Source organism: Amblyraja radiata, chromosome 4, assembly GCF_010909765.2.
Source record: "Amblyraja radiata isolate CabotCenter1 chromosome 4, sAmbRad1.1.pri, whole genome shotgun sequence".
Lineage (NCBI taxonomy): Eukaryota > Metazoa > Chordata > Chondrichthyes > Rajiformes > Rajidae > Amblyraja > Amblyraja radiata.
Genome location: NC_045959.1, coordinates 66,246,261 through 66,270,860, shown reverse-complemented (window position 1 = coordinate 66,270,860; position 24,600 = coordinate 66,246,261). Strand labels below are relative to the sequence as shown.

Genomic DNA, 24,600 nt, shown 5'->3' with positions numbered 1-24,600 from the left:
AATCACCTTGTCAAATGCCCAGGAAATTTAGTTTAGTTTAGTTTTGACTACAGCATAGAAACAGGCCCTTCGGCCCACCGAGTCCAAAGACAGACGTGTACAGCAATTCGTTCTTCCCCCGCACAATTAAAACATGGAATAATCTCCACCTTACTATAGTTACCCAACCAGATGCAACTAAATTTAAAGTAGCTCTTTCTTCCCAATAACCCTTTCTGGCTTAAGCCCTCCCTTCACCACCTCCAGTCTAAATTCCATTTGGAATATTTTGGAGGACCAAGAAACCAAGAACAAGAACCAAGAGTCCAGGTCGACCTGTGATCACCCTTGCACCCATACAGACTCATTACAACTTTTGCAACTTCGGCGGCGCCAAAAAGTGATGACACTTGTATACTGCCTAGGTAAGGTCTGCTCTATAGTTTTACTGGGTTGTATGCAAAATGAAGCATTGCACTGTACTTAGGTACATGTGGCAATAAAACATAATTGACTATATCGGTCTTCACTAAGGAGGACACAAACAATCTTCCTGATGTACTAGTGGCCGGAGGATCTGGGGTGATGGGTTGATAAATCCCCAGGGCCTGATGGTACTTAAGGAAGTGGCTCTAGAAATCGTGGACGCATTGGTGTTCATTTTTAAATGTTCTATACAGGTAGATTCAGGATCAGTTCCTGGGGATTGGAGGGTAGCTAATGTTATCCCACTTTTTTAAGAAAGGTGGGAGAGAGAAAACAGGGAATTATAGACCAGTTAGCCTGACATTGGTGGTGGGGAAGATGCTGGAGTCAATCATAAAAGATGAAATAGCGGCACATTTGGATAGCAGTAGCAGGATCGGTCCAAGTCAGCATGGATTTACGAAAGGGAAATCATGCTTGATTAATCTTCTGGAATTTTTTGAGAATGTAACTAGGAAAATGGACAAGGGAGAGCCAGTGGATGTGGTGTACCTGGACTTTCAGAACGCATTTGATAAGGTCCCACACAGGAGATTAGTATGCAAAATTAGGGCACATGGTATTGTGGGTAGAGTGCTGACGGATAGAAATTGGTTGGCAGAGTGGAAACAAAGAGTAGGGATTAACGGGTCCCTTTCAGAATGGCAGGCAGTGGCTAGTGGGGTAGCGCAAGGCTCGGTGCTGGGACCACAGCTATTTACAATATACATCAATGATTTAGATGAAGGGATTCAAAGAAACATTGTCAAATTTGCTGATGACACAAAGCTGGGTGGCAGTGTGACAATAGACAATAGACAATAGACAATAGGTGCAGGAGTAGGCCATTAATAGGTGCAGGAGTAGGCCCTATCTAGCTCTCTCTTGAAAGCTGAGAGAATGGAGCAGCTGGGCTTGTACACTCTGGAGTTTAGAAGGATGAGAGGGCATCTTATTGAAACATATAAGATTATTAAGGGTTTGGACACGCTAGAGGCAGGAACCATATTCCCGATGTTGGGGGTCCAGAACCAGGGTCCACAGTTTAAGAATAAGGGGTAAGGCATTTAGAATGAAGGTGAGGAAACACTTTTTCACACAGAGAGTTGTGAGTCTGTGGAATTCTCTGCCTCGTGGCGGTGGAGGCCGGTTCTCTGGATACTTTCAAGAGAGATATAGATATGCCATTTATTGTCACTATACATGTACAATGAGATTAAAAGCATCTCGTACTCAGTGCATACATATAATTTAGTACAAAAACAAGAAACAGAAAACAAAACAAGGGGGGGGGGGGGATAGGTGCACAATTCTGCGGCGCTATATACATATCTATAAAGGCAAAATGGTGAAGGATGAATAGGTAGTATTCTTAGGCAGATTTTTAAAGTTATATTAAAATATTAAAAATTATTTTAAAAATATTAAAAATTACAATTACAATATACATTACAGTTCCAAATTTCAGTACGTGGATAGAGTAGATGGAAGTCAGTGCATGTGTGAGTTAAGAGTAGTTATGACTTTCGGAAAACAACTGTTCCTGAGTCTATTTGTCCTAGTTTTGATGCACCTATAGCGCCTTCCAGAGGGCAGCAGGTCGAACAGTCCAAACGCAGGATGGGAGCTGTCCTTGATGATATTCTTTGCCCTGCTAAGGCAGCGGGAGGTGTAAATATCCATCAGGGAGGGGAGAGGGCAACCAATGATCTTCTGTGCTGTCCTAGTTACCCTCTGATGCCTCTCCCTGTCTGCCATGGTGCAGCTGCCGTACCATGCTGTAATGCAGTATGTCAGCAGGCTCTCGATGGACGAGCGGTAGAAGGTCAGCAGCAGGCTCAAGGTCAGCAGAGAAAGCTTGATAGGGCTCTTAAAGATAGCGGAGTCAGGAGATATGGGGAGAAGGCAGGAACGGGTACTGATTGGGAATGATCAGCCATGATCACATTGAATGGCGGTGCTGGCTCGAAGGAGTAAATGGCCTACTCCTGCACCTATTGTCTGTTGTCTATTGTGTATTGACTAGTTCTATCCTACACTAGGGACAATTTACGGAAGCCAATTAACCTATAAACCTGCACATCTATGGAATGTGGGTGGAAACCAGAGCATCTGCAGAAAACCCATGTGGTCACAGGGAGAACGTACAAACTCTGTACAGGCAGCACCCGTAGTCAGGATCTAACCTGGGTCTCTGGTGCTGTAAGGCAGCAACTCTGCTGCTACACCACTGTGCCACCGTCCAAAATTGGACAACAAATATTGAATAGCCTTTCCTTTCCTTGATTTTACCGCAAGTTAATTGAAAGTTTCCTTTCAGAATATCTAGCTGTTTCGTAACAGTAATTGGGTATTTTAGAAGTACCAGAAATTGTGTTTTACTCATACAGAAAGATGGTTAAAAACAGCCATGTGGAACAACAGTGCCTCATTACGACTACATGTCTTATATTATCAGGAGTAAGTCTCATGACTGCAATCAAGTTGACAGTTAAAAGGATGAATTGATAATGCCTGAGTTATGGTATGCTAAGTTGATTTTACCATCTCACATGAAGACAATGTGAGCATCATAACAATTGCCTCAGTGTGAGATCAGCAAATCTGGAATAACTCCAATGATGTGACATTTTCAAAGTAACTCCCCACTGACAACCAAAGAAACTGCCTGATTGAGCAAGTGTTCTGATTTCAATGGGAAATATCAGGCAGCTCTCTGATTACAAATTCCCGTGCAAGTATTGATCAGTTCCAAGGGCAACAAAGGAGGAAAGACCCAGAGAAGGTATGTTTGCTGTTTACCGTTTACAAGGGAAAAGTATGAAGTTAATTTCCATTGAATAATACTTATCCAATTGCTTTTTACGTGGGTACATCAGTCACTGAAAGCAAGCAGTCAGTTGCATCAAGAAGTTCAGAAGAAATAGGTATGTTGGGCTTCATTGCCAAAGGATTTGAGTGCAGGAGCAAGGTATCTCTCTGCTCCCTGCTTCCACGTGACATATCACTGTTGCTTCAGAGCTTCAGCTCCACCTGTGTGGTCAAATCTACACCACTTGCTGATTATTGTGACAGTGCATCTACGACAAAACATAGAAACATAGAAACGTAGAAATTAGATGTAGGAGTAGGCCATTCGGCCCTTAGAGCCAGCACCGCCATTCAATACGATCATGGCTGATCATCCAAAATCTGTACCCTGTTCCATCTTTCTCCCCATATCCCTTGATTCCATTAGCCCTAAGAACTATATCTAACCCAACAAGCTTCTTGTGGCCTCTGGTTGTATCTCTACAGACTGAAACAGTAGGTGCTGTGAACCAACCTGTTCTCTCTTTCCTAAGGTTGATTTTGCTGAACCAACCTGATCTCCCGGTGGCTCAGCACTGCAACTCCCCCTCCCATTCAGAATCCGACCTTTCTGTCCTGGGCCTCCTCCTTGGCCAGAGTGAGTCCCACCACAAATTGGAGGAGCAGCACCTCATATTTTGCTTGGGCAGTTTACACCCCAGCGGTATGAACATTGACTTCTCCAATTTCAGGTAGTCCCTGCTTTCTCCCTCTTTCCCCTCCCCTTTCCAGCTCTCCCACAGCTCACTGTCTCTGCCTCTTCCTTTCCTCTTCCCGCCTCCACCACCCCCACATCAGTCTGAAGCAGGGTCTCGACCCGAAACGTCACCTATTCCTTCGCTCCATAGATGCTGCCTCACTCACTGAGTTTCTCCAGCATTTTTATCTACCTTAGAAATAAACCCATGTATTTGGTTTACTTTTGCCTAATGGTCTTCTTAACCAATCATTTAAATCACTATTAGTGAGTGGTATAATGTACTCCAAGATCCGTTTATTCATATATCTCATTTAGATTGCACTTCCAAATAATAAGTGACGTCCTTTATATTTTTGCCCAAAATGATCACCTCATCGTAAATTGAACAACTTCCTTCCAGGGTCTTCTAATAACAATGATAATGATGATAACAAAAGGTACTGGGAGCTTTCTTTAGAAGTTTTGTGGTTCCATTGCTTTAGCTTACATAGAAATGCCAGAATTTAGTTGAGTTATTTATTTTCCAGTCTTTAAACTGTAAACACTTCCCTGGCCACAGCATTAATCCCTTTATAGGTATTGAGTGACCTGTATATTTACAGCCTTTGCAGGATTATTTTTTGGCACGGTGGCACAAACATAGAGTTGCTGCCTTACAGCGCCAGAGACCCCAGATTCGATCCTAACTCTGGGCGCTGTCTGTACGGAGATTGTACATTCTCCCTGTGACAGTTTGGGTTTTCTCCAGGTGCGTCGGCTGCCTCCCACACTCCAAAGAAATTCAGGTTTGTCAGTTAATTGGCTTGGGTAAAATTTTAAATAGTTCCTAGCGTGTAGGATAGTGCTAGTGTACGGTGCGATCGCTGGTCAGCGCGGACTTGGTGGGCCGAAGGGCCAGTTTCCGTGCTGTATCTCTGAACTAAACTAAATGATATTTTTAATTCATGCAGTTCCTCAATCCATCAAATGTTCTCTTATGGTGAAACTAATGGGCCTGTCCCACTTAGGCGATTTTTCAGCAGACTGCTGGCGACTGTCAAGTTGCCGGCAGTCGCCTGAAAAACCGGCAACTGGAACGGCGACTGTCAGAGTGGAAGAGGCACACACACACAAACACATCGCTTCCTTCACCAGCCCGTTATGCAGGCGGGGGACAGGGCAAGCGGGGGGAGCGCTGTCTAATAAATTCACACAGTACAAAGCCAAAGTGAAACAGACACACATCGCGATGAACAGGAAGATTGGCGCTGTCAAAAGACAGCTAAAGCACAGTGCACAGTGCACAGTCCTTTAAAAGAGGGGGGGGGGGAGAAGGAGTGGAGACAACTTTTAAGAAGCCAGAGATACATGGTTGTGAAGCTCTGCGGACATTTAACATTGTCGGTCGGTTATCCTTGGTTCTGAAAGCTACTGCTTACCTTATTTTTTCCCAATGAGCCAATGAAATTCATCAGTCAGCACCGGCTACAACCTATGAGAACCTCCAAAAACCTTCGACCTCCTGGCAACCCACTAGGACCTCCTGGCGACCCATCTACAGCTCGAGAATTCTCGCTACTCTCCATGGCGGCTTCATTCGAGTCGCCGCTAATTTTTCAACATGTGGTTGTGGCGACCAAAATGAGGCCACGACTAGTTCCCAGAATGCAGGAACTCCTCACGAACTACTCACGACCATGAAGGCAACTCCCCGGCAACCACCCGCGAAAATGTGGCGACAATGTGGCGACTGCATAGTCTCCTGCAGTTGCCTAAAAAGTCGCCTAAGTGGGACAGGCCCATTCGGTAGTAATGTTTCTACGAAAGTCATCCAAAATATGTTGCAAAACACAAAGTGCTGGAGGATCTCAGCGATGAGATATTGCCTGACCTGCTGAGTTCCTCCAGCACTTTGTATTTTGTTCAAGATTGGAGCAGTGGCACTCTCTTTTGTATCCAAAATATTTCCCTTTTCTCTTTGTTTGAAAACGCAATGTGACAATGCTGTGCCTTCAGTAAGTATGGCTAACTGATCATTGAAACTGATAAGAAACCTTTCCCATCGTATAATGAGACCATGAAGTGAAGTTGATATTTCTTCTTTATTTCAGTAATGCCTTACAACAGTGCCCATCACTGTGTTGTGGAAGTAGAAAACTTCCTGTTTGTACTTGGAGGAGAAGACCAATGGAACCCAAATGGTAATTACAACCTGCATGGTTCTTCATACTTCACCTAAAGAATGTATGACCATTTTGTTTGATAATAAGAATAATTAAAGCTGCATTTATCTACCTGTTAATGTTAAATACAATCAGAAAAATTATAATCTGTGAGAAAAATAGGGCAAATTTTGACAACATCAAGGTATACTTACCTGCAGTCCATTAATTTATCTTCATATTATAACTTTTATTTTTATAACAGAATTTAAAGTGCTTGTGTTTTCTTTCTCTCCACCTGACAGGGCGAATAAAGTTCCCAGTTGTTGCAAATGCTCATGGAATCCATTGTTTGTTAACCTCACCAGTACTGCCTTACTTTGAAGTGCTGGTTTTAGGATTATGGAAGACTATAAGAATACATACAGGGTAGGACAAATTGTATAGGAAGGAACTGCAGATGCTGGTTTACACCGAAGATAGACACAAAATGCTCTTTGTATCCTTCCATATCTCTAGATTCCCTCTCCCCTGACTCCTAGTCCGAAGAAGGGTATTGACCCAAAACGTCACCCATTCCTTCTCTCCAGAGATGCTGCCTAAGTTATTCCAGCTTTTTGTGTCTAACCTGTTCACTGCCAATTTTTTTTTAACTGTTGGCCAAGACCCGAGTATACTCGGGGATGGCATTGAACAGGTTAAAGCTCACAGGTGCTTTATATAAAAGTACTTGTGAATACTAAAGAACATTTACTTTGTGGGTTGAGATTTGCAAGCTATCTCTGGTCACAATAAACCATGTCCTGAGAACTTGCTGAGTTAAAAGTCAAAGAAGTTTTAAACTTTCAGCATTTGGTCACAGAGTTACACAGCGGATGTGCAGAAGGTTGGTTGTCAATCATAAGCAGACACTAAGGTGAAATGGTTGCACTGTCCTTGTGCTTGCCTGACAACACAATACAACTTTAATCAATTGTGACTTATGATTTAAAAAAATCAGCATTGAATCGCCTTCTAATTTAGAAAATAAAATCTTGTAGCCATAAATTAATTTGGAATGTAAAAAGGAGAGTGCAGTTTATTTTGCTATCTGTTTACATGTTAATGCGATAAATAAGACTGTTCAGTTATCAAGATCCAGAAACATTCTGTCATGCTTGGGACGGAATATTTTTTGACCTTTTTGCTAAGATTCAGATCAATAGGTCTTTGCTTTTCATTTGATGTGGATGTAACCGAAAATAAGTATTATTCCACTTAAATTTCGACGAGAACTTTGGAAAATTATAATTTAGTTCTGGATCGTGTTTAATTCTCTGATTTCTTATTTTTTTGCACAGGGAAACATAGCACTAATTTTCTCAGCCGGTATGATCCTAGGTTTAACAGTTGGATACAACTTCCCCCTATGCAAGAAAGGTAAAACTTTATATTTAATGCTTTAATACACCTAGATTTGCAACATAAGTGGTAGAACTGAGAAATTGGATCCATTCGTGCCTGTTGATTTTGCATGAAATGCACATAAATCTATATAAACCAGTCAACCCCACTAGTGATCATTTCCAGTAGCATTGTGCCCATTGTGAAGTTGGACTGGGTACTTGAGAGTGGCATGGTGGCACAGCAGTAGAGTTGCTGCCTTACAGCAGAGACCCGGGTTCGATCCTGACTACTGGTGCAGTCTGTATGGAGTTTGTGCGTTCTCCCCATGACCTGCTTGGGCTTTCTGTGGCAACTCCGGATTCCTCCCACACTCCAAAGATGTACAGGTTTGTATGTTTATTGACTTAGTAAAATTGTAAATTGTCCTTAGTGTGTGTAGGATAGTGTTAGTGTATGGGGATTGCTGGTTGGAATGGACTTGGTGGGCTGAAATGCCAATTACCATGCTGTATTTCTAAACTAAACTAAACTAAACTAAACTTCCTTGTGCTGCTTTTATTTGCAAGTCTGACAGTATTCCTAAGATAGTCACTATTCACAGAATGCCCAATTCCTTGCTCACTGAGTTTGATTGGAGCCCAGCAGCAGGTAGTCACAGTGGAGCTATGGATGCATCACATGGTTTGTGGTGTTATTGCAATTTAAAGAGACATTCAGCCAACATTTGGGAGACCAAAAGGACACAATGTGCTGGAGTAACTCAGCAGGTCAGGCAGCATCCCTGGAGAGCATGGATAGGTGATGTTTTGGGTTTGGACCCTTCTTCTTGACCCAAAACGTCACCTATCCATGTTCTCTAGGTATGCTGCCTGGCCTGCTGAGATACTCCAGAACCGTGTGACCATTTGTGTATTAACCAGCATCTGCTGTTCTTTGTTTCTACATTCAGCTGACCAGGCACTTTCAGAACTCACTGCAGTTTATTCAGACCCATTGAAAAGTCCTTAGAGAGTTTGCTCCAAATAACAGGGTGTATTTTCTCCAGCGTTTAACTGCTGAGATCTTATTCAATAGGAGCATAAACAGGAGTAGGGGTAAGCCAACTGGTTCCTTCAAACCTGCTCTGACATTCAATAAGATTATGACTGATCCAATCTTTGTCTCAATACCACTTTCACACTCTTTCCCCATATCCTTTTACTCCCTTGTGGTACAACCTGCACATTTAATGTATTCAACTCCTCTGCTCCACGCCAGTTTAGGATAGAAAAGTCCAAAAATAACATAAACTTCAGAAAATAAATCCTCATCATCATCTTAAATGGATGACCCTTAATTCCGAAGCTTTTCACTTTTATGGGCGGCATGGTGGAGCAGTTGTAGAGTTGCTGCCTTACAGTGCCAGAGACCCAGGTTCGATCCTGACTATGGGTGCTGTCTGTATGGAGTTTGTACGCTCTCCCCATGACCTGCATGGGTTTTCTCTGGATGCTCCAGATTCCTCCCACTTTCCAAATACATACAGGTTTGTGGGTTAATTGGCTTCAGTAAAGCATGTAAATTGTGCCAAGTGTGTAGGATCCTGTAAATGTGCGGGGATCACTGGTCGGCACGGACTCGATGGGCCGAATTGCCTTTTTCCGCGCTGTATCTAAACCCTAAACTCTTTGCACTTTAGGTCTTAATACTCCCACTGGAATTTGGAACAATTAACAGGAATAATACACAATCTAATTTCTTGCCATTGCTTTGCACTGAATTAATTTGGTGCAGTCACTCTCGTTAGGCAAACACGTAAGTATTTTCATTTTCGGAGTTCATATTCAGTTAACCATGGCTGTCCTATGAAATATAGTTCGTATTGAGAATTATAAGCTTCAGAGCTCGAAACACTTGTAGAATCACCCAGCAATGGCAGAAGTAAAACCATCCGCAACTAACGTAATCAGCTGATAATCCTTTTGATGCAACCATTGAAGGCTCCTTCCTGTTACTGAAGACATGCTCCAATGTGTAAATTTAAGCAAAAGATTAAGCTAGAACATTGATCAGTGCAGACATCACTAAACCAATGCAAAATGTTCAGTATCATGATCTATTTTTTCATGTACTTTTTTTTCACTTTAGTCTTTATTGCTTTTATGCATACACAAATAAAACACAAATATAACAACGAAACATACAACAATACAGTGAAACGTTCAACAGTGCAGCGGGGGGTTCAGTTTACAATTATTGCTGCAGTATACAGAACTATTTTCTTATTAAAACATTTTCAAATAACTTACATTATTGTCAATAAAATTATACAGTGTTGATGTCTTTATTTCTATACCTAATCCATTTTTCCCATTTTCTGTTAAACTTGTCTTCTTTCACTCTTAGAGAATATGTCATTTTCTCCATCACAAATATTTCCTGTACTATGTCTAACCATTGTCTAAGTCTGGGTGTGTCCGCTGCAAGCCAGTTTCTTGTAATGGCCTTTCTGCCAGCTGTGAGTAGGATTTTAACCAAATATTGATCTTCCTTCAGCACCACTGTATTTATGTTACCCAGGTATAAAATGGAACACTTCTTGGAGACCTGCTTTAATACTGAATTCACTGTGTCCCAAAATGGTTCTATTTCACTTCTACCACTGGATTATTTTCTTCTAGTGCCTCCCGTTTTACTTTTTTATTCTAAAAATCTCTCAGTTGGAGGTATCTAAACAAGTCTTGGTTCCGAAGTTTCATTCATTCATTCAAATCTATCCTTCAAATCTTGAAAAATTCTTAGGTCTCCATTTTCAGTAACAGTACAAAACGCAGTCATTCCTTTTTTCATCCACTCGTTAAATGTTGAGTCATACATCCCTGGTTTAAATTCACTATCAAAAGCTATCCATCTTAATACTTTTTGTCCTTTATTCAGTTTAAGGTGTCTGGTAAGAGTGAACCAGGTTTCTAAAGTAAATATCATTATTGGATCGATTATACTCCTGATATGTCCAGGAAGCGCTTTTTCGCCCAAGAGTGTTTGGATGTGGAAGTCAGGGATATATATCTCAATCTCTTTCCACCTAGGCTATATAGCTGTCCTCACACCATTAGTGGTCGAAGTTGGGCTGCATAGAAATATATCCTAAAATTTGGAAGTGCCATTCCACCTTTGTCCTTTGGCAACTGGAGTGTAGTGTATCGAACTCTGGCCTTCTTTCCTCCCCAAATAAATCTAGATATTAATTTATCCCATTCCGTGAATTGTTTTTAATGAAACCTCTATTGGCAGAGATTGAAACAAGTACAATAGCCTTGGCAAAATATTCATTTTCACCACATTTATCTTACTACTAAAATCCATTGGGTAGGTGGACCATCTTTCTACATCCTTTCTTATGTTTTGGTTAATGTGATTATGCTATGTACTTCTAGTGATGTTGCATAGCCTAATGCATTTATCGCTGGTGGAACTCACAATATGAACAGTGCTATGAAGTTGGTCCAAGGGTTCTTCACTTAGATACAGTACTATTGTTCAAGCTTTGATTCATACTTAGCTTTTCATTGGTTAAGTAGATATTACACTTTGTTCTCTGACAGATTAGTGTCAAAGTATTTTGACAGCCATGTTTCATAATAGACACATACAAATATTGATGCTGAAAATAACAGCGTCAGAGAAGATTATTCAATTTGATTGTGTCTATGACAAATCAATCCAAAACAATCTCTTTTCACTACCTTTTCCCCTATAGTTCGATAACTTACTCCAATTCAATTATTTATCCAATTATTCTCTCAGTGTAAAACTCCCCTTATCCCAATAACACTCTTGATCAAGAAATGTATCTTGCTCATTCCTTTCACTTCCAATGGAAAACAGGCGAGTCTCTTTTCATGGTCCTGTTCCCTGTATCAAAGTCCTTCATAATTAAATTAGTCCTGATATGCCCAACGTTTTATTAAACTATGTTTCCCAACCACTTCCTAATTGATCTATTTTGTACAGTTTCTATGTCTTATCTTTGCTAAATATGAATACAGCTCTCCAGCTATGGGCACAGTAAAATTTGATGTAACTTATTTCCTTAATTATTAATTACTCCCTTAATATTCTTGTCTCGTATTCCACGTCCCTCTTTATAAAATGTAAGATGTTTGGGAATTTTGTGGCTTCAACTACCTGCTTTTATCACCTCAAGAAATGACAGATTTCAACTCCTTGGTTTCTTTTTCATTGTGTCGTAGAGCCATACAGTATGGAAACAGGCACTTCAGCCCAATTTGCCTATGCTGACTATGATGGCCCATCTAAGCCAGTCCAACCTGCCTGCATTTTGCCCATTATCCTTCTAAACCGTTCCTATCCATATATCTGTCCAAATGAATTCACATCCTTTGGCATTGTTCCATTAATAATATAATGATATTCTCCTTTTGTTTCATTGAAAATCTAATTGAACTCCTGTATTTTTTCAAAAGGCAACATCTCCCATTTATCCAAATTAAATTGCAAATTTATATACCATGCTATTCCACTAATATGTTATTCTTCCCAAAACATCTAAATGCTCATCACTGTGTGTAAAATTCTGTATCCTTATAGTCTTGCTGCATTTCTAGTTTCTGTTCCCTTTAACCAAATTCAAATGATTTAGTGTTTCAACGCTACATACCAAGAATGAGAATATATCAAGACAAGACAAGAGACAAGATACATTTATTGTCACATGCACCAATTGGTACAGCAAAATTTGTGGTCACCATAAAGCCATATGAATAAAAAAAAGAACACAAAACACAAACATCATGACACAGCGGAATCAAAGTTTCCCAGTGTGAGGGAAGGCACCGAAGTTCAGTCATCCTTCTCTGTTGTTCTGTTGTTCACCCGATGGGATAGCAGCACATTTGGAAAGTGGTGAAATCATTGGACAAAGTCAGCATGGATTTATGAAAGGTAAATCATGTCTGACGAATCTTATAGAATTTTTCGAGGATGTAACTAGTAGAGTGGATAAGGGAGGACCAGTGGATGTGTTATATCTGGACTTTCAGAAGGCTTTCGACAAGATCCCACATAAGAGATTAGTATACAAACTTAAAGCACATGGTATTGGGGGTTCAGTATTGATGTGGATAGAGAACTGGCTGGCAGACAGGAAGCAAAGAGTAGGAGTAAACGGACCCTTTTCAGAATGGCAGGCAGTGACTAGTGGGGTACCACAAGGCTCAGTGCTGGGACCCCAGCTATTTACAATATATATTAATGATCTGGATGAGGGAATTGAATGCAACATCTCCAAGTTTGCGGATGACACGAAGCTGGGGGGCAGTGTTAGCTGTGAGGGGGATGCTAGGAGGCTGCAAGGTGACTTGGATAGGTAGGGTGAGTGGGCAAATGCATGGCAGATACAGTATAATGTGGATAAATGTGAGGTTATCCACTTTGGTGGCAAAAACAGGAAAGTAGACTATTATCTGAATGGTGGCCGATTAGGAAAAGGGGAGATGCAACGAGACCTGGGTGTCATGGTACACCAGTCATTGAAAGTAGGAATGCAGATGCAGCAGGCAGTGGAGAAAGCAAATGGTATGTTAGCATTCATAGCAAAAGGATTTGAGTAAAAGAGCAGGGAGGTTCTACTACAGTTGTACAGGGTCTTGGTGAGACCACACCTGGAGTATTGCGTACAGTTTTGGTCTCCTAATCTGAGGAAAGACATTCTTGCCATAGAGGGAGTACAGAGAAGGTTTACCAGACTGATTCCTGGGATGGCAGGACTTTCATATGAAGAAAGACTGGATAGACTCGGCTTGTACACGCTAGAATTCAGAAGATTGAGGGGGGATCTTATAGAAACGTACAAAATTCTTAAGGGGTTGGACAGGCTAGATGCAGGAAGATTATTCCCAATGTTGGGGAAGTCCAGAACTAGGGGTCACAGTTTAAGGATAAGAGGGAAGTCTTTTAGGACCGAGATGAGAAAATCATTTTTTACACAGAGAGTGGTGAATCTGTGGAATTCTCTGCCACAGAAGGTAGTTGAGGCCAGTTCATTGGCTATATTTAAGAGGGAGTTAGATGTGGCCCTTGTGGCTAAAGGGATCAGGGGGTATGGAGAGAAGGCAGGGGTGGGATACTGAGTTGGATGATCAGCCATGAACATATCGAATGGCGGTGCAGGCTCGAAGGGTCGAATGGACTACTCCTGCACCTATTTTCTATGTTTCTATGTTTCTCCAAACAAATTATAATCACTTTACATAACAGGCATTTAAAAAAATTCTTCAAAATTTCTATTAATTTTATAAAACATGATTTGCCTTTAACAATCATATTCTGGCTGTTCTTATAGATGCTTCTAATGTTATCAAAAATCGTAGCTTCCGATAATTTCCCTTGATTTAGCTTTTGTTTAACTGGATATGGACAGTGGTTACCCTTTGTTCCTATTGTAAATATTCAGACGTTGCCCTCCTGTCAAAAGCTACTGATTGTAGATGATCAGCCATGATCATATTGAATGGCGGTGCTGGCTCAAAGAGCCGAATGGCCTACTCCTGCACCTATTGTCTATTGTCTATTGTTTATTAACATGCAGCAAAAATGGAAGTGTGTTGGTGGAAGATGGGTGAAAGGAACTGGCAGATTAGTTTGTGTAGAAAGGAACTGCAGATGCTGATTTACACCAAAGATAAATACAGTGTGCTTGTGTAACTCAAAGCAGAGTTACTCCAGCATTTTGTGTCTGTCTTTGGCAGATTGGTTTGGGTTGCACTGATTTGCTTATTTATTCCACTGCCTCAGTTCTCAGATATATTTTACAAAAACGCATGTTCACTATGTATATAGAAGAAACAAGAATACACCAACCATTGAAAATGAAAATTGCAGTGGTCACTTTGATCAGTAGACCCCTACTTGTATCTGACGATTACCAACTTCCCTTTAAATGTAAGTTCTTGAATTGAAAATGTATATAAGGTCCAAAAATGGACAGATATGAACATATAATGTATCAGTAGGACACCAGTAGTTCAAGAAAATGCAATCTAACATTCATTGATTCGCACAAACAGATATCCACTCATGATATAACATATTTACATTTATATCGCTATTGAATTTTAAGCGGCAATACTTAACCGACATTGTCGGGACTAGAGGATGTGGTTAGGCATATTAAGTTAGGCATATGGTTGTGGTTAGGCATATTAAGCCGTCGGGTTCCCCCTGTGATGCTGTCCCTCCTCTTCTTTTTAAAGAGGTTTTCCCGAGTATAGGGCAGTCGGTTCTCGCCATCATAAACAGTAGCTTGTGTTCTGGGGTTGTCCCCATAAATTTTAAACATGCTGTAGTGCAACCACTACTTAAGAAACCAGGCCTGGATCAAACTGATCTGGCCAATTTTAGGCCGATCTCCAAGTTGCCTTTTATCTCTAAGATCATGGAGAAGGTAGTTTATGCGCAGCTGAAACTCTTCCTGGATGAGCACAATATTCGGGAGGTTTTCCAGTCTGGATTCAAGGCTATGCATAGCACAGAGTCGGCTCTGCTAAGGGTCTTCAATGACATCCTCCTGGCAAACGACTCAGGTAATTATGTGGTTCTTGTCTTGCTGGACCTATCTGCCGCCTTCGATACAGTGGACCATGGAATTTTAATTTCCCGACTACAGCACCAAGTGGGCATTTGTGGCAGTGCCCTGGGATGGTTCAGGTCCTATCTGGCAGACAGAACCATGCGTGTAAGCCTTGCTGGCTTTGAATCCTCCTCCACTCCCTTGGTATATGGGGTTCCACAGGGCTCAATTTTAGGGCCCCTGCTCTTCTCCTTATACCTACTTCCTCTGGGCTCAATTTTAAGAAGGCATGGCATCTCCTTTCACTTTTATGCAGATGATAGCCAGCTATATATGCCACTCAGGAAAGAAGACGACTATTCTCTAAAATCACTTCTGTCTTGTCTTGAGGACATTAAGTCCTGGATGGCCTTAAACTTTCTGGGACTTAATGAAGAGAAGACAGAGGTGATTTTGTTTGGCCCCAATGGCTGCCGTGAACCTCCCTTTGTTGACTTGGGTCCACTGGCATTGTCTGTAAAGCCAGCCGTCTTGAACCTGGGTTTTAGGATGGACGGTGATTTTAAACTAGATAAACAAATAGGCGCGGTGGTTAAGTCCAGCTTCTTTCACCTAAGGAAGCTGGCAAAGGTGAAGCCCATTCTCGAGCGGGAGCATTTTGAAACAGTAATCCATGCCTTTATTACATCTAGGCTGGATTACTGTAACGCACTCTACTCTGGAGTCGCACGAGCTTCATTGGCTCGTCTCCAGCTTGTTCAAAATGCTGCCGCTCGCCTTTTGACTGGAACTCGAAAGAGGGAGCACATTACGCCAATTTTGGCCTCCCTACACTGGCTCCCAGTGCACTTTCGAGTTCATTTCAAAATTCTTTTATTTGTTTTTAAATCGTTGAATGGGCTCGCCCCACCTTACCTCTCTGAGCTGCTCCACCTATATGCTCCTGCCCGGTGCCTCAGGTCAGCTGATCAGCTGCTCCTTGAGGTACCAAGGTCTAAGCGGAAGCTCAGAGGGGATAGAGCCTTTTCTGTTGCTGCTCCGGCACTCTGGAACACCTTGCCGCTGCACATCAGACAGGCCCCCTCACTGTCCATCTTCAAATCCTCCCTAAAAACACATTTTTATTCTTTGGCTTTCGACACTGGCTGAGGCATTGCTCCTGTTTTTAGTGCTTTTAATGTCTTTTAATTTTTAGTGTGTTTTTTATAGTCCTTCGTTTTACGGTTTTTAATGGTTTTTAATTGTTTGTAATAGCTTTTTGTTCATGAGTTCTCATGTACAGCACTTTGTGGCAACTGTAGTTGTTTAAAGTGCTTTATAAATAAAGTTATTATTATTATTATTATAATACATTATAGTATGTAATATTTGTACTTCAAACTACACCAAACTATTCAGTTAAATACTAAACATGTTAAATATGCAGTGTATTCCCATATTCAGAGCAGTATTGCTTAATTTTATTTCCAACGATTCAGTGTTACAAATCTAGTCTTTGTGATGGACGGGAAACTGATCTAACTCTTCATTGTCAGTCAGTCAGGAAACAGGAAACTAGTGTTGTACAATAGACATTGCTACGGCTGTCAGAGTGACACTTGGCAAATATCAACCTTTAACAGGAAACCTATATTCAAATAAAATGGGAGGAATTATCATTAGGACAGCTGCTAGTCAATAGTCAATTGTGATGATCTGTTTCAAAGTCAGTAAATCACCAATTCTGAATCTTAAAAGATTTTAACAATATTTATATATAATAAAAAATTATATAATGTAAACACACAGCAGGTCAGACATTTGTGGAAACAGAAAAAGAAATACCGTTTCAAATCCGAGACTCTTTGTTAGAACTGCTAAACAAGTTAGTATTTATTTGCAGAGAAGGTGGGAAAGTTGTGAATAAAGAGATTTTCTCTAAACACTTGAGACCAGATGAGTTAATGTGGTATTTAGCGGAGGTTAAAGCCAGGTCATTCATCTTTGCCTGTATTACGTGTTGCTAATAACAGGTGTACGTGACATGCCCAGCAGGCCAAGATAGACTGATGGAGAAAGAAAAACTGAACTAACATTACACATGGATGACAGGCAGAAAGATTGCTCACAAATACGTTTAGTTAAAGCATCCATTTAACGTTGGCTACGTGCAAAAATTATCATAAGAAGTTGCAATGTTATCTTCACATAATGTCGAGTGTTACTCACATAGCACAATCCTTGCACCCTGTTTCCAGAGAATATTCATTTAAAACCCGACAATTTCATGTCACCAAGAGGAGTTAATGGTGTAAAGGATCTAAAAACTATTTAACGGGGTGCTCAGAATCCACCAGATCATATGAAAGGACATTCTTCATTCAGCACAGAAACAAGCCATTCATCCCAACTACTCTATGTCGACTCAAAAGCCTCCTCCCTTCTTTATCTAATCCTGTGAATATGTTCTTTAATGTCTTTTACACTCACGGTCATATCTAGTTTACTCTTAAACATATACATTCAATATACCTCAGTTAATTATATTAGCACACTCCATCTCCTGTTACTTGTTCATAAAAAGTGGTTGGATGTCACCATTTTTAAGGGGGGGGGAGAATTCCTGGGCAGTACAAGTGGCTGGCTATTTTAGGAGCTGATCTCTGATGCATTGTGTCCCAGTGTATATTTTGGAATATGAGCAATTTTGGTTACCGCCTGCATTGTACATGTGCCAAGCCACTTTGCTGCAACATAGTAGAAGTCCATTGTTCTTGACTGAATCAGGTGCACTGTAGAAAATATTCTGACTGGTTGCATCATGGCCTGGTATGGCAATTGCAATGCACCGGGTGCCAGAGGCTGCAGAAAGTAATGCATTCATCCCAAACCATCAGGTGTGAAGCTCTTCCTCCACATTGAAAGCATCTACGTGAGATACTGCCTCAAGAAGGCACCATCACCATTTCTCATCAACTGGGCTGTGCCTCCCTTCTCGCTATTACCATCAGGGCTACTAACATTGGGTGAGAGTTGGGAGTGAGAAATTGCGAGAGACCAAGCCCGAGGGAGAATAGCGACCGGGGGAGGGTGTGGGAGGAGGGTCTCCCCCTCCCATTGGTACGGACCTTTTGCATTTTTCAGCTTGAAATTGTGCAAAAATGTGCATACTGTAGCGAGTCTTTTAACTTACACTTGAATGCAATATATAAGCTTTAAATTGGATTAGCTATGAATAAGGTTAGACTAAATTACATTCCTAATTACATTCCACAGTAGAGCCCAGGCTCTGATCAACACGTGCAGCACATGAATGATCTTAGTATATTCATGTATGAAAATCAGATTATAATCAAACACTTGGCCCATGTTGACCAACCTGGGTCTCTCTGCATACCTGGTACTACTCCTGACCCTGACTCCAGTTGCATACCTTCTCTCATTCCTGACCCTGAGTCCAGCCTTACACCTGGCCCCCTATTCTACCCTGATCATAGCTGCTTACCTGCTTAGGTTTCCAGTGCTGAACACTCCTCTGGTCCCAGCTTTGACTGCACACCTAGTACTATTCCAGACCTTGACTCTGGATGTACACTTGGCCTTGCTCCTAGCCCCTTTGCACTTACAATATACCTGGTCCATACATAAAGCCTCATATCTGACCCCCTTGACTTAACCCATTACGTTCAAGTTCACAGGTGCTTATCTAATGCAGTAATCTTTTATGGGGCACTACACAGATCAAATTATGGATAACAAAATTTGCTACATCCATTGGCTTCCTTGTTATCTAACATGCTAGTTACTTTGTCAAAGAAGTCATCAATTGGTTGAACACAATTTCTCATCCATAAAATTACACTCACTCAGCTGTTTAAGTATTCTGTTACCATTTCTTTCATTTTCGTAACAAACTGTCCGGAAGTCATTTTCACCCCCAATATTTTCAGTATTTTGCTGTCTTCCTCTCAGCTGGGACTTTTCCAAAATGCAAAGTCCATTAACTATATATTTAAGCAATATTATTCTATTTAATGTGATCTTGAGAGTACAAAATATTTTCTGTGGTATTCATAACACAACAATGATAAAAAAAAAGATCTTTGTTTTGATTGCACCTACCAACATACATTATTATATTACAGTTAATATGTACCGAGGGCAAATTTTTGTTCCAATGCTCCCCATTCCCAATTACTTTTACATTGAAGTGATTGAAATCCAAGTGAAGTTTAAATGGCATCATGAAAGTAAAACCTCAGGAATGGATGATATTCATTATGTGGTTCGTTGTAGTCAGTATCAGCACAATTACTATATTAAACTTTGAATCTTCAGATGTCCTGGTTCAAGCTAAAACTAAAGACAAATAATAATCTCCTCATACATTCCCCTGCAAGTATCTCTGTCACTCCTTTAAAATATGCCCCTTCTTTGAACAAGCTCTTAAATCTCGCATCCAAATCAGTTTCCATCTGATTACACTCCTTGAGGATGTCCATCTACATATTCAATTAATAAAACAATGAGATTGGGGACATTTCTATTCAACAAGTCAAAGGATTTGTGGGTGGGGGGGGGGGGGGGGTTTATAAATAGTCAGTGAGGTAAAGAAACATAACAGTTGAGTGGCAAATGACAATAGTGCTTCCTTCCCAATATTTAACTGAAGGAAATCATGGGTTATCGGGGCTGTATGTTGTGACAGACAGCTTGACACCTTGCATGTCATTTTAATATTACACTTATCCCATCCCCCTGGGATGGCAGGACTTTCATATGACGAAAGACTGGATAGACTCGGCTTGTACTCGCTAGAATTTAGAAGATTGAGGTTGGGTGAGTGGGCAAATGCATGGCAGATGCAGTATAATGTGGATAAATGTGAGGTTATCCACTTTGGTGGCAAAAACAGGAAAGTAGACTCATATCTGAATGGTGGCCGATTAGGAAAAGGGGAGATGCAACGAGACCTGGGTGTCATGATACACCAGTCATTGAAAGTAGGAATGCAGGTGCAGCAGGCAGTGAAGAAAGCAAATGGTATGTTAACATTCATAGCAAAAGGATTTGAGTACAAGAGCAGGGAGGTTCTACTGCAGTTGTACAGGGTCTTGGTGAGACCACACCTGGAGTATTGCGTACAGTTTTGGTCTCCTAATCTGAGGAAAGACATTCTTGCCATAGAGGGAGTACAGAGAAGGTTCACCAGACTGATTCCTGGGATGGCAGGACTTTCATATGAAGAAAGACTGGATAGACTCGGCTTGTACACGCTGGAATTCAGAAGATTGAGGGGGTATCTTATAGAAACGTACAAAATTCTTAAGGGGTTGGACAGGCTAGATGCAGGAAGATTATTCCCGATGTTGGGGAAGTCCAGAACTAGGGGTCACAGTTTAAGGATAAGAGGTAAGTCTTTTAAGACCGAGATGAGAAAATCATTTTTTACACAGAGAGTGGTGAATCTGTGGAATTCTCTGCCACAGAAAGTAGTTGAGGCCAGTTCATTGGCTATATTTAAGAGGGAGTTAGATGTGGCCCTTGTGGCTAAAGGGATCAGGGGGTATGGAGAGAAGGCAGGGATGGGATACTGAGTTGGATGATCAGCCATGATCATATTGAATGGCGGTGCAGGCTCGAAGGGCCGAATGTCCTACTCCTGCACCTATTTTCTATGTTTCTATGTTTCTATATTCCGGATTAATAAATTAAGGTTTTGTCAACTAATTACAAATCGGGCTAATTACAAATCAGTAGCATTAGCCAACTCTGTAACATGAAGCGCTGAGCATTGGGATCCAGACATCACGGACAACTGGCCTCGGTTCCTCGCTCACATCTGGCAGTGTTCTCCGTCTGATTCAGGAGCCACGGAGCGTTTTTGTAAGTGGGGAGGCTGAGCGATCACTGATCACTGGCCTTGGGGGTAACTGATGAGGGAGTGAAGCAACCGAGTGGGGAGAGGGTTTGGAAGTAGGGTGTCCCCCCTCCCAGGCTAGGTACTTTTTGAAATTTTATGTATTAAAATCATGTTTTAGTGCATTGTAGATTTCAATGGTTTTTGTTTGAAGTATTTTTAAGAGATAACTTTTTAAGGGGTAATTTTTCCATTGTATGGAACAAGCAGCCTGAGGAGGTAGTTGAGGCAGGGACCATCCCAACATTTAAGAAACAGTTAGACTGATACATGGATAGAACAGGTTTGGAGGTATGGACCAAAAGCAGGTAGCGTAGCTGGGACATGTTGGCGGGTGTGGGCAAGTTGCGCCGAAGGGCCTATTTTCACACTGTATCACTCTATGACTACATTGACTCTATGACTCCACCATGCATGAATGCTTCAAAATCAAGTGATCGAGTTTTATTGCCATGTACTCAAGCATAGAAACATAGAAAATAGGTGCAGGAATAGGCCATCGGCCCTTTGAGCCAGCACTGCCATTCAATATGATCATGGCTTTTCATCTACAATCAGTACCTCTTTACCTGTTTTTTCCCCATATCCCTTGATTGCGTTAGCCCCAAGAACTAAATGTAACTCTCTCTTGAAAACATCCAGTGAATTGGCCTGCACTGCCTTCTGTGGCAGAGAATTCCAGATTCACAACTCTCTGCGTGAAGAAAGTTTGTCCTCATCTCAGTCCTAACTGCCCCCCCCCCCCCCTTTATTCTTAAACTGTGACCCATGGTTCTGAACTCCCCCAACATCAGGAACATTTTCCCTGCAGTTACAATAAGTGAAAATCTAGCAGGCAAGCAGGATGCTTTCTCCAACCACCCATATTTGAAGGCCACTATCTTCCACCGTTTCTACCAAGTGATTGGTACTTACTTCCAGCAGCCACTAGTTGTCTTCCAGGATGCACCGAGCCGCAGCCTGATCCATGCTGGTCACCTGGGCGAATTTGGCACAGAGACTCTCACGGCAGTGGCGGAATGCTTCCGATGCCTCCGATGGCTCGGGACTCTTGCACTGATGCTGCTCCATGGCCGGAGCTGCCATGAGCGACTCGCCAGCCCTGCAAATACTTGCCAGCTCTGCTCCCCGACAGAGCGTAAGAAATTTGTGATCAGCGTGAGAATTTGGCAAAATGCGTGATTCTCACGCTCAATGCATGGGAGTTGGCCGCCCTGCCTCTCTAACCCCCTCTCTCCCCCCTCTCTCCCTCCCTCTCCCCCTCTCTCTCCCCCCCCCTTCTCTCCACACCCTCTCTCTCTTCCCCTCTCTCTCCTCTCTCTCTCCCCCAATCTCCCTCCTCTTTCTCCACCTCTCTTTCTCCCCCCTCTCTCTCCCTCCCACCTCACTCTCTCCCCTCTCTCTCTCCCCCGCTCTCTCTCCTCACCCCCTCTCCTCTCACCCCCTCTCCTCCCCCCCTCTCTCCCCCTCTCTCTCTCCCCTCCCCCTCTCTCTCCCCTCTCTCTCACTCTCTCCTATAGTCCCCCTCTCTCTCTCCTGTCTCCCCCTCACTCTCTCCCTTTCCATATCTCTTTTCTCTCCCCCCCTCTCTCTCTCCCCCTTCTCTCCCACTCTCTCTCCCCCTCTCCCCCACTCTCCCTCTCCCTCCCCTATCTCGCCCTCCCACTTCACCCTCCCCCTCTCTCGTCCCCTCTCTCCTCTCCCTACACCCCTCCCCTCTCGCCCTCTCCCCTCTCTCCCCCCTCTCTCCCCTTTTCTCTCCTCTCTCCCCCCTCTCTTCTCCATCACCCTCTCTCTCTCTCCCTCTCGCTCTCTCTCCCCTCTCTCTCTCTCCCTCTCTCTCCTCTCTCTCTCCTCTCTCTCTCCCCCCTCTTTCTCCCCCCTCTTTCTCCCCCATTTCTCCCCCTCACCTCACTCTCCCTTTTGCTCTCTCTCCTCTCTATCTTTCTCCTCTGTTTCTATCTCCTCTTTCTCTTTGCCCCCCTCTCTCTCTCTCCACCCTCTCTTGCTCTTATCCCTCTCCCCCTATTACCCTCTCTCTTTTACCACCACTCTCTCTTCCCCCTCTCTCTCTCACCCTCCCTCTCCGATTCTCTTCTACCCTTTACCACCCCTCTCTCTTCCCTCTTTCTTTCCTCTCTCTCCTCTCCCCTTCCCTCTCACCCCCTCTCTCTCCCACCTCACTCTCCCCCCTCTTTCCTCTCCCCCCCCTCTCCCTATCTCTCTCCCCTACCTCTCTCCCCCCTCTCTCCCTCTCCTCTCTCTCTCCTCTCTCTCCCCCCCCCCTCCCTCTCCTCTCTCCCCCCCCTCCCTCTCCTCTCTCCCCATTCTTTCCCCCTCTGTCTCTCCTCTCACCCCCTCTCTATCCCCTCTGTCTCCTTCCCCCCTCTCTCCCCGCCTCCCTTTGAGAGTCTCTGTCCCTTCTGCACAGAGACTAACGACAGCGGCGCAATGCTTCCGACGCCTCCGACGGCTCGGGACACTTGCACTGAAGCTGCTCCATGGCCGGAGCTGCAGCGAACGACAAGCCAGCCCCGCAAACACTCGCCAGCCCCAGCTCCCCGCATCTGTCCTCGCCGCTGTTTCTGCTTCCATCCCTCCCTCAGCCCCGGCTCTCTAACACCCGTGGCCCATGCAGTTTATCTGAGTTTTGACATTTTCGTTGATCACAGAATTTCTCACGACAGAGCGTGAGAATTTGTTCAAATGCATGATTCTCACGCTCAAAGCGTGAGAGTTGGCAGCCCTGTTACCATTGACAGAAGCTATGAAAACCTGAGGTTGCACACCTCTGGGTTCAGGAGCAGCTACTTTCCTGCAGTCATCAGGTCTTTGAACTGACCCGCGCAACCTTAATGTGTTGGAAAGAACTGCAGATGCTGGTTTGATTCAGTCTGATTCAGTCCGCAGAAGGGTCTCGACCCAAAACATCACCCATTCCTTCTCTCCAGAGATGCTACATGTCCCTCCAAGTTACTCCAGCATTTTATGTCTACCCGTGAAACAGAATACCAGGGACCACTACCAAGGTTGTAGTGCGCTACCATGGACTTATTTTCCTAATTGTGTTTTGCACTAATGTATCTGTTTTTCTTCTTTTACTATCATGCAGAATCAATGTATAATTTATGTATGATTTATGTTTTTGTGAGTTGTCTGAGCCTATGTGCCTGCATTGCCGCTCCAAGCAAGGCTTTCATTGGACCATTACCTCACCGTGCTTATGCATATAACAATAAACTGAACTTGACAAAAATGGCAAATATCAAGGTATTTTTATGCCGCTCACAGTACAAATGCCTCTCTTATCTCACAAACATAACATAAAACATTGACTTCTTTTGTTTCTTCACTTGATGTTACTCTGATCTGAATTCTTGCGGACATTGAAGTAATTCTGCTTATGTGAAATGTGCTTATGTGGTCTTCAGTGGAATGATCCTTTTAAGAACCCATAAAGGACAGCTATCTGGCGCACTCTTCTGGCCTTCCGACTGAACTATCAATGTGGAATTCACAGCCAAGTCTGCAAATAACCATATAAAGTTTAAAATAAATCTCTTTTAACGTTTGAACGAACTGTTTATAATCTAACCTTATCTTGTTGCAG

The 24,600-nt window shown here is 42.6% G+C and overlaps 1 protein-coding gene across 1 annotated transcript in view; it reads left to right on the top strand.

Moving 5' to 3' along the window:
- klhl14 (kelch like family member 14) overlaps positions 1-24,600 on the top strand; it is a 149,481-nt gene that overhangs the window by 94,137 nt on the left and 30,744 nt on the right. Inside the window, exons 4-5 of the mRNA XM_033019674.1 lie at positions 6,085-6,174; positions 7,476-7,554. Of these exons, the coding sequence (XP_032875565.1) occupies positions 6,085-6,174; positions 7,476-7,554 (169 nt within the window). The remainder of the gene's footprint in view (positions 1-6,084; positions 6,175-7,475; positions 7,555-24,600) is intronic.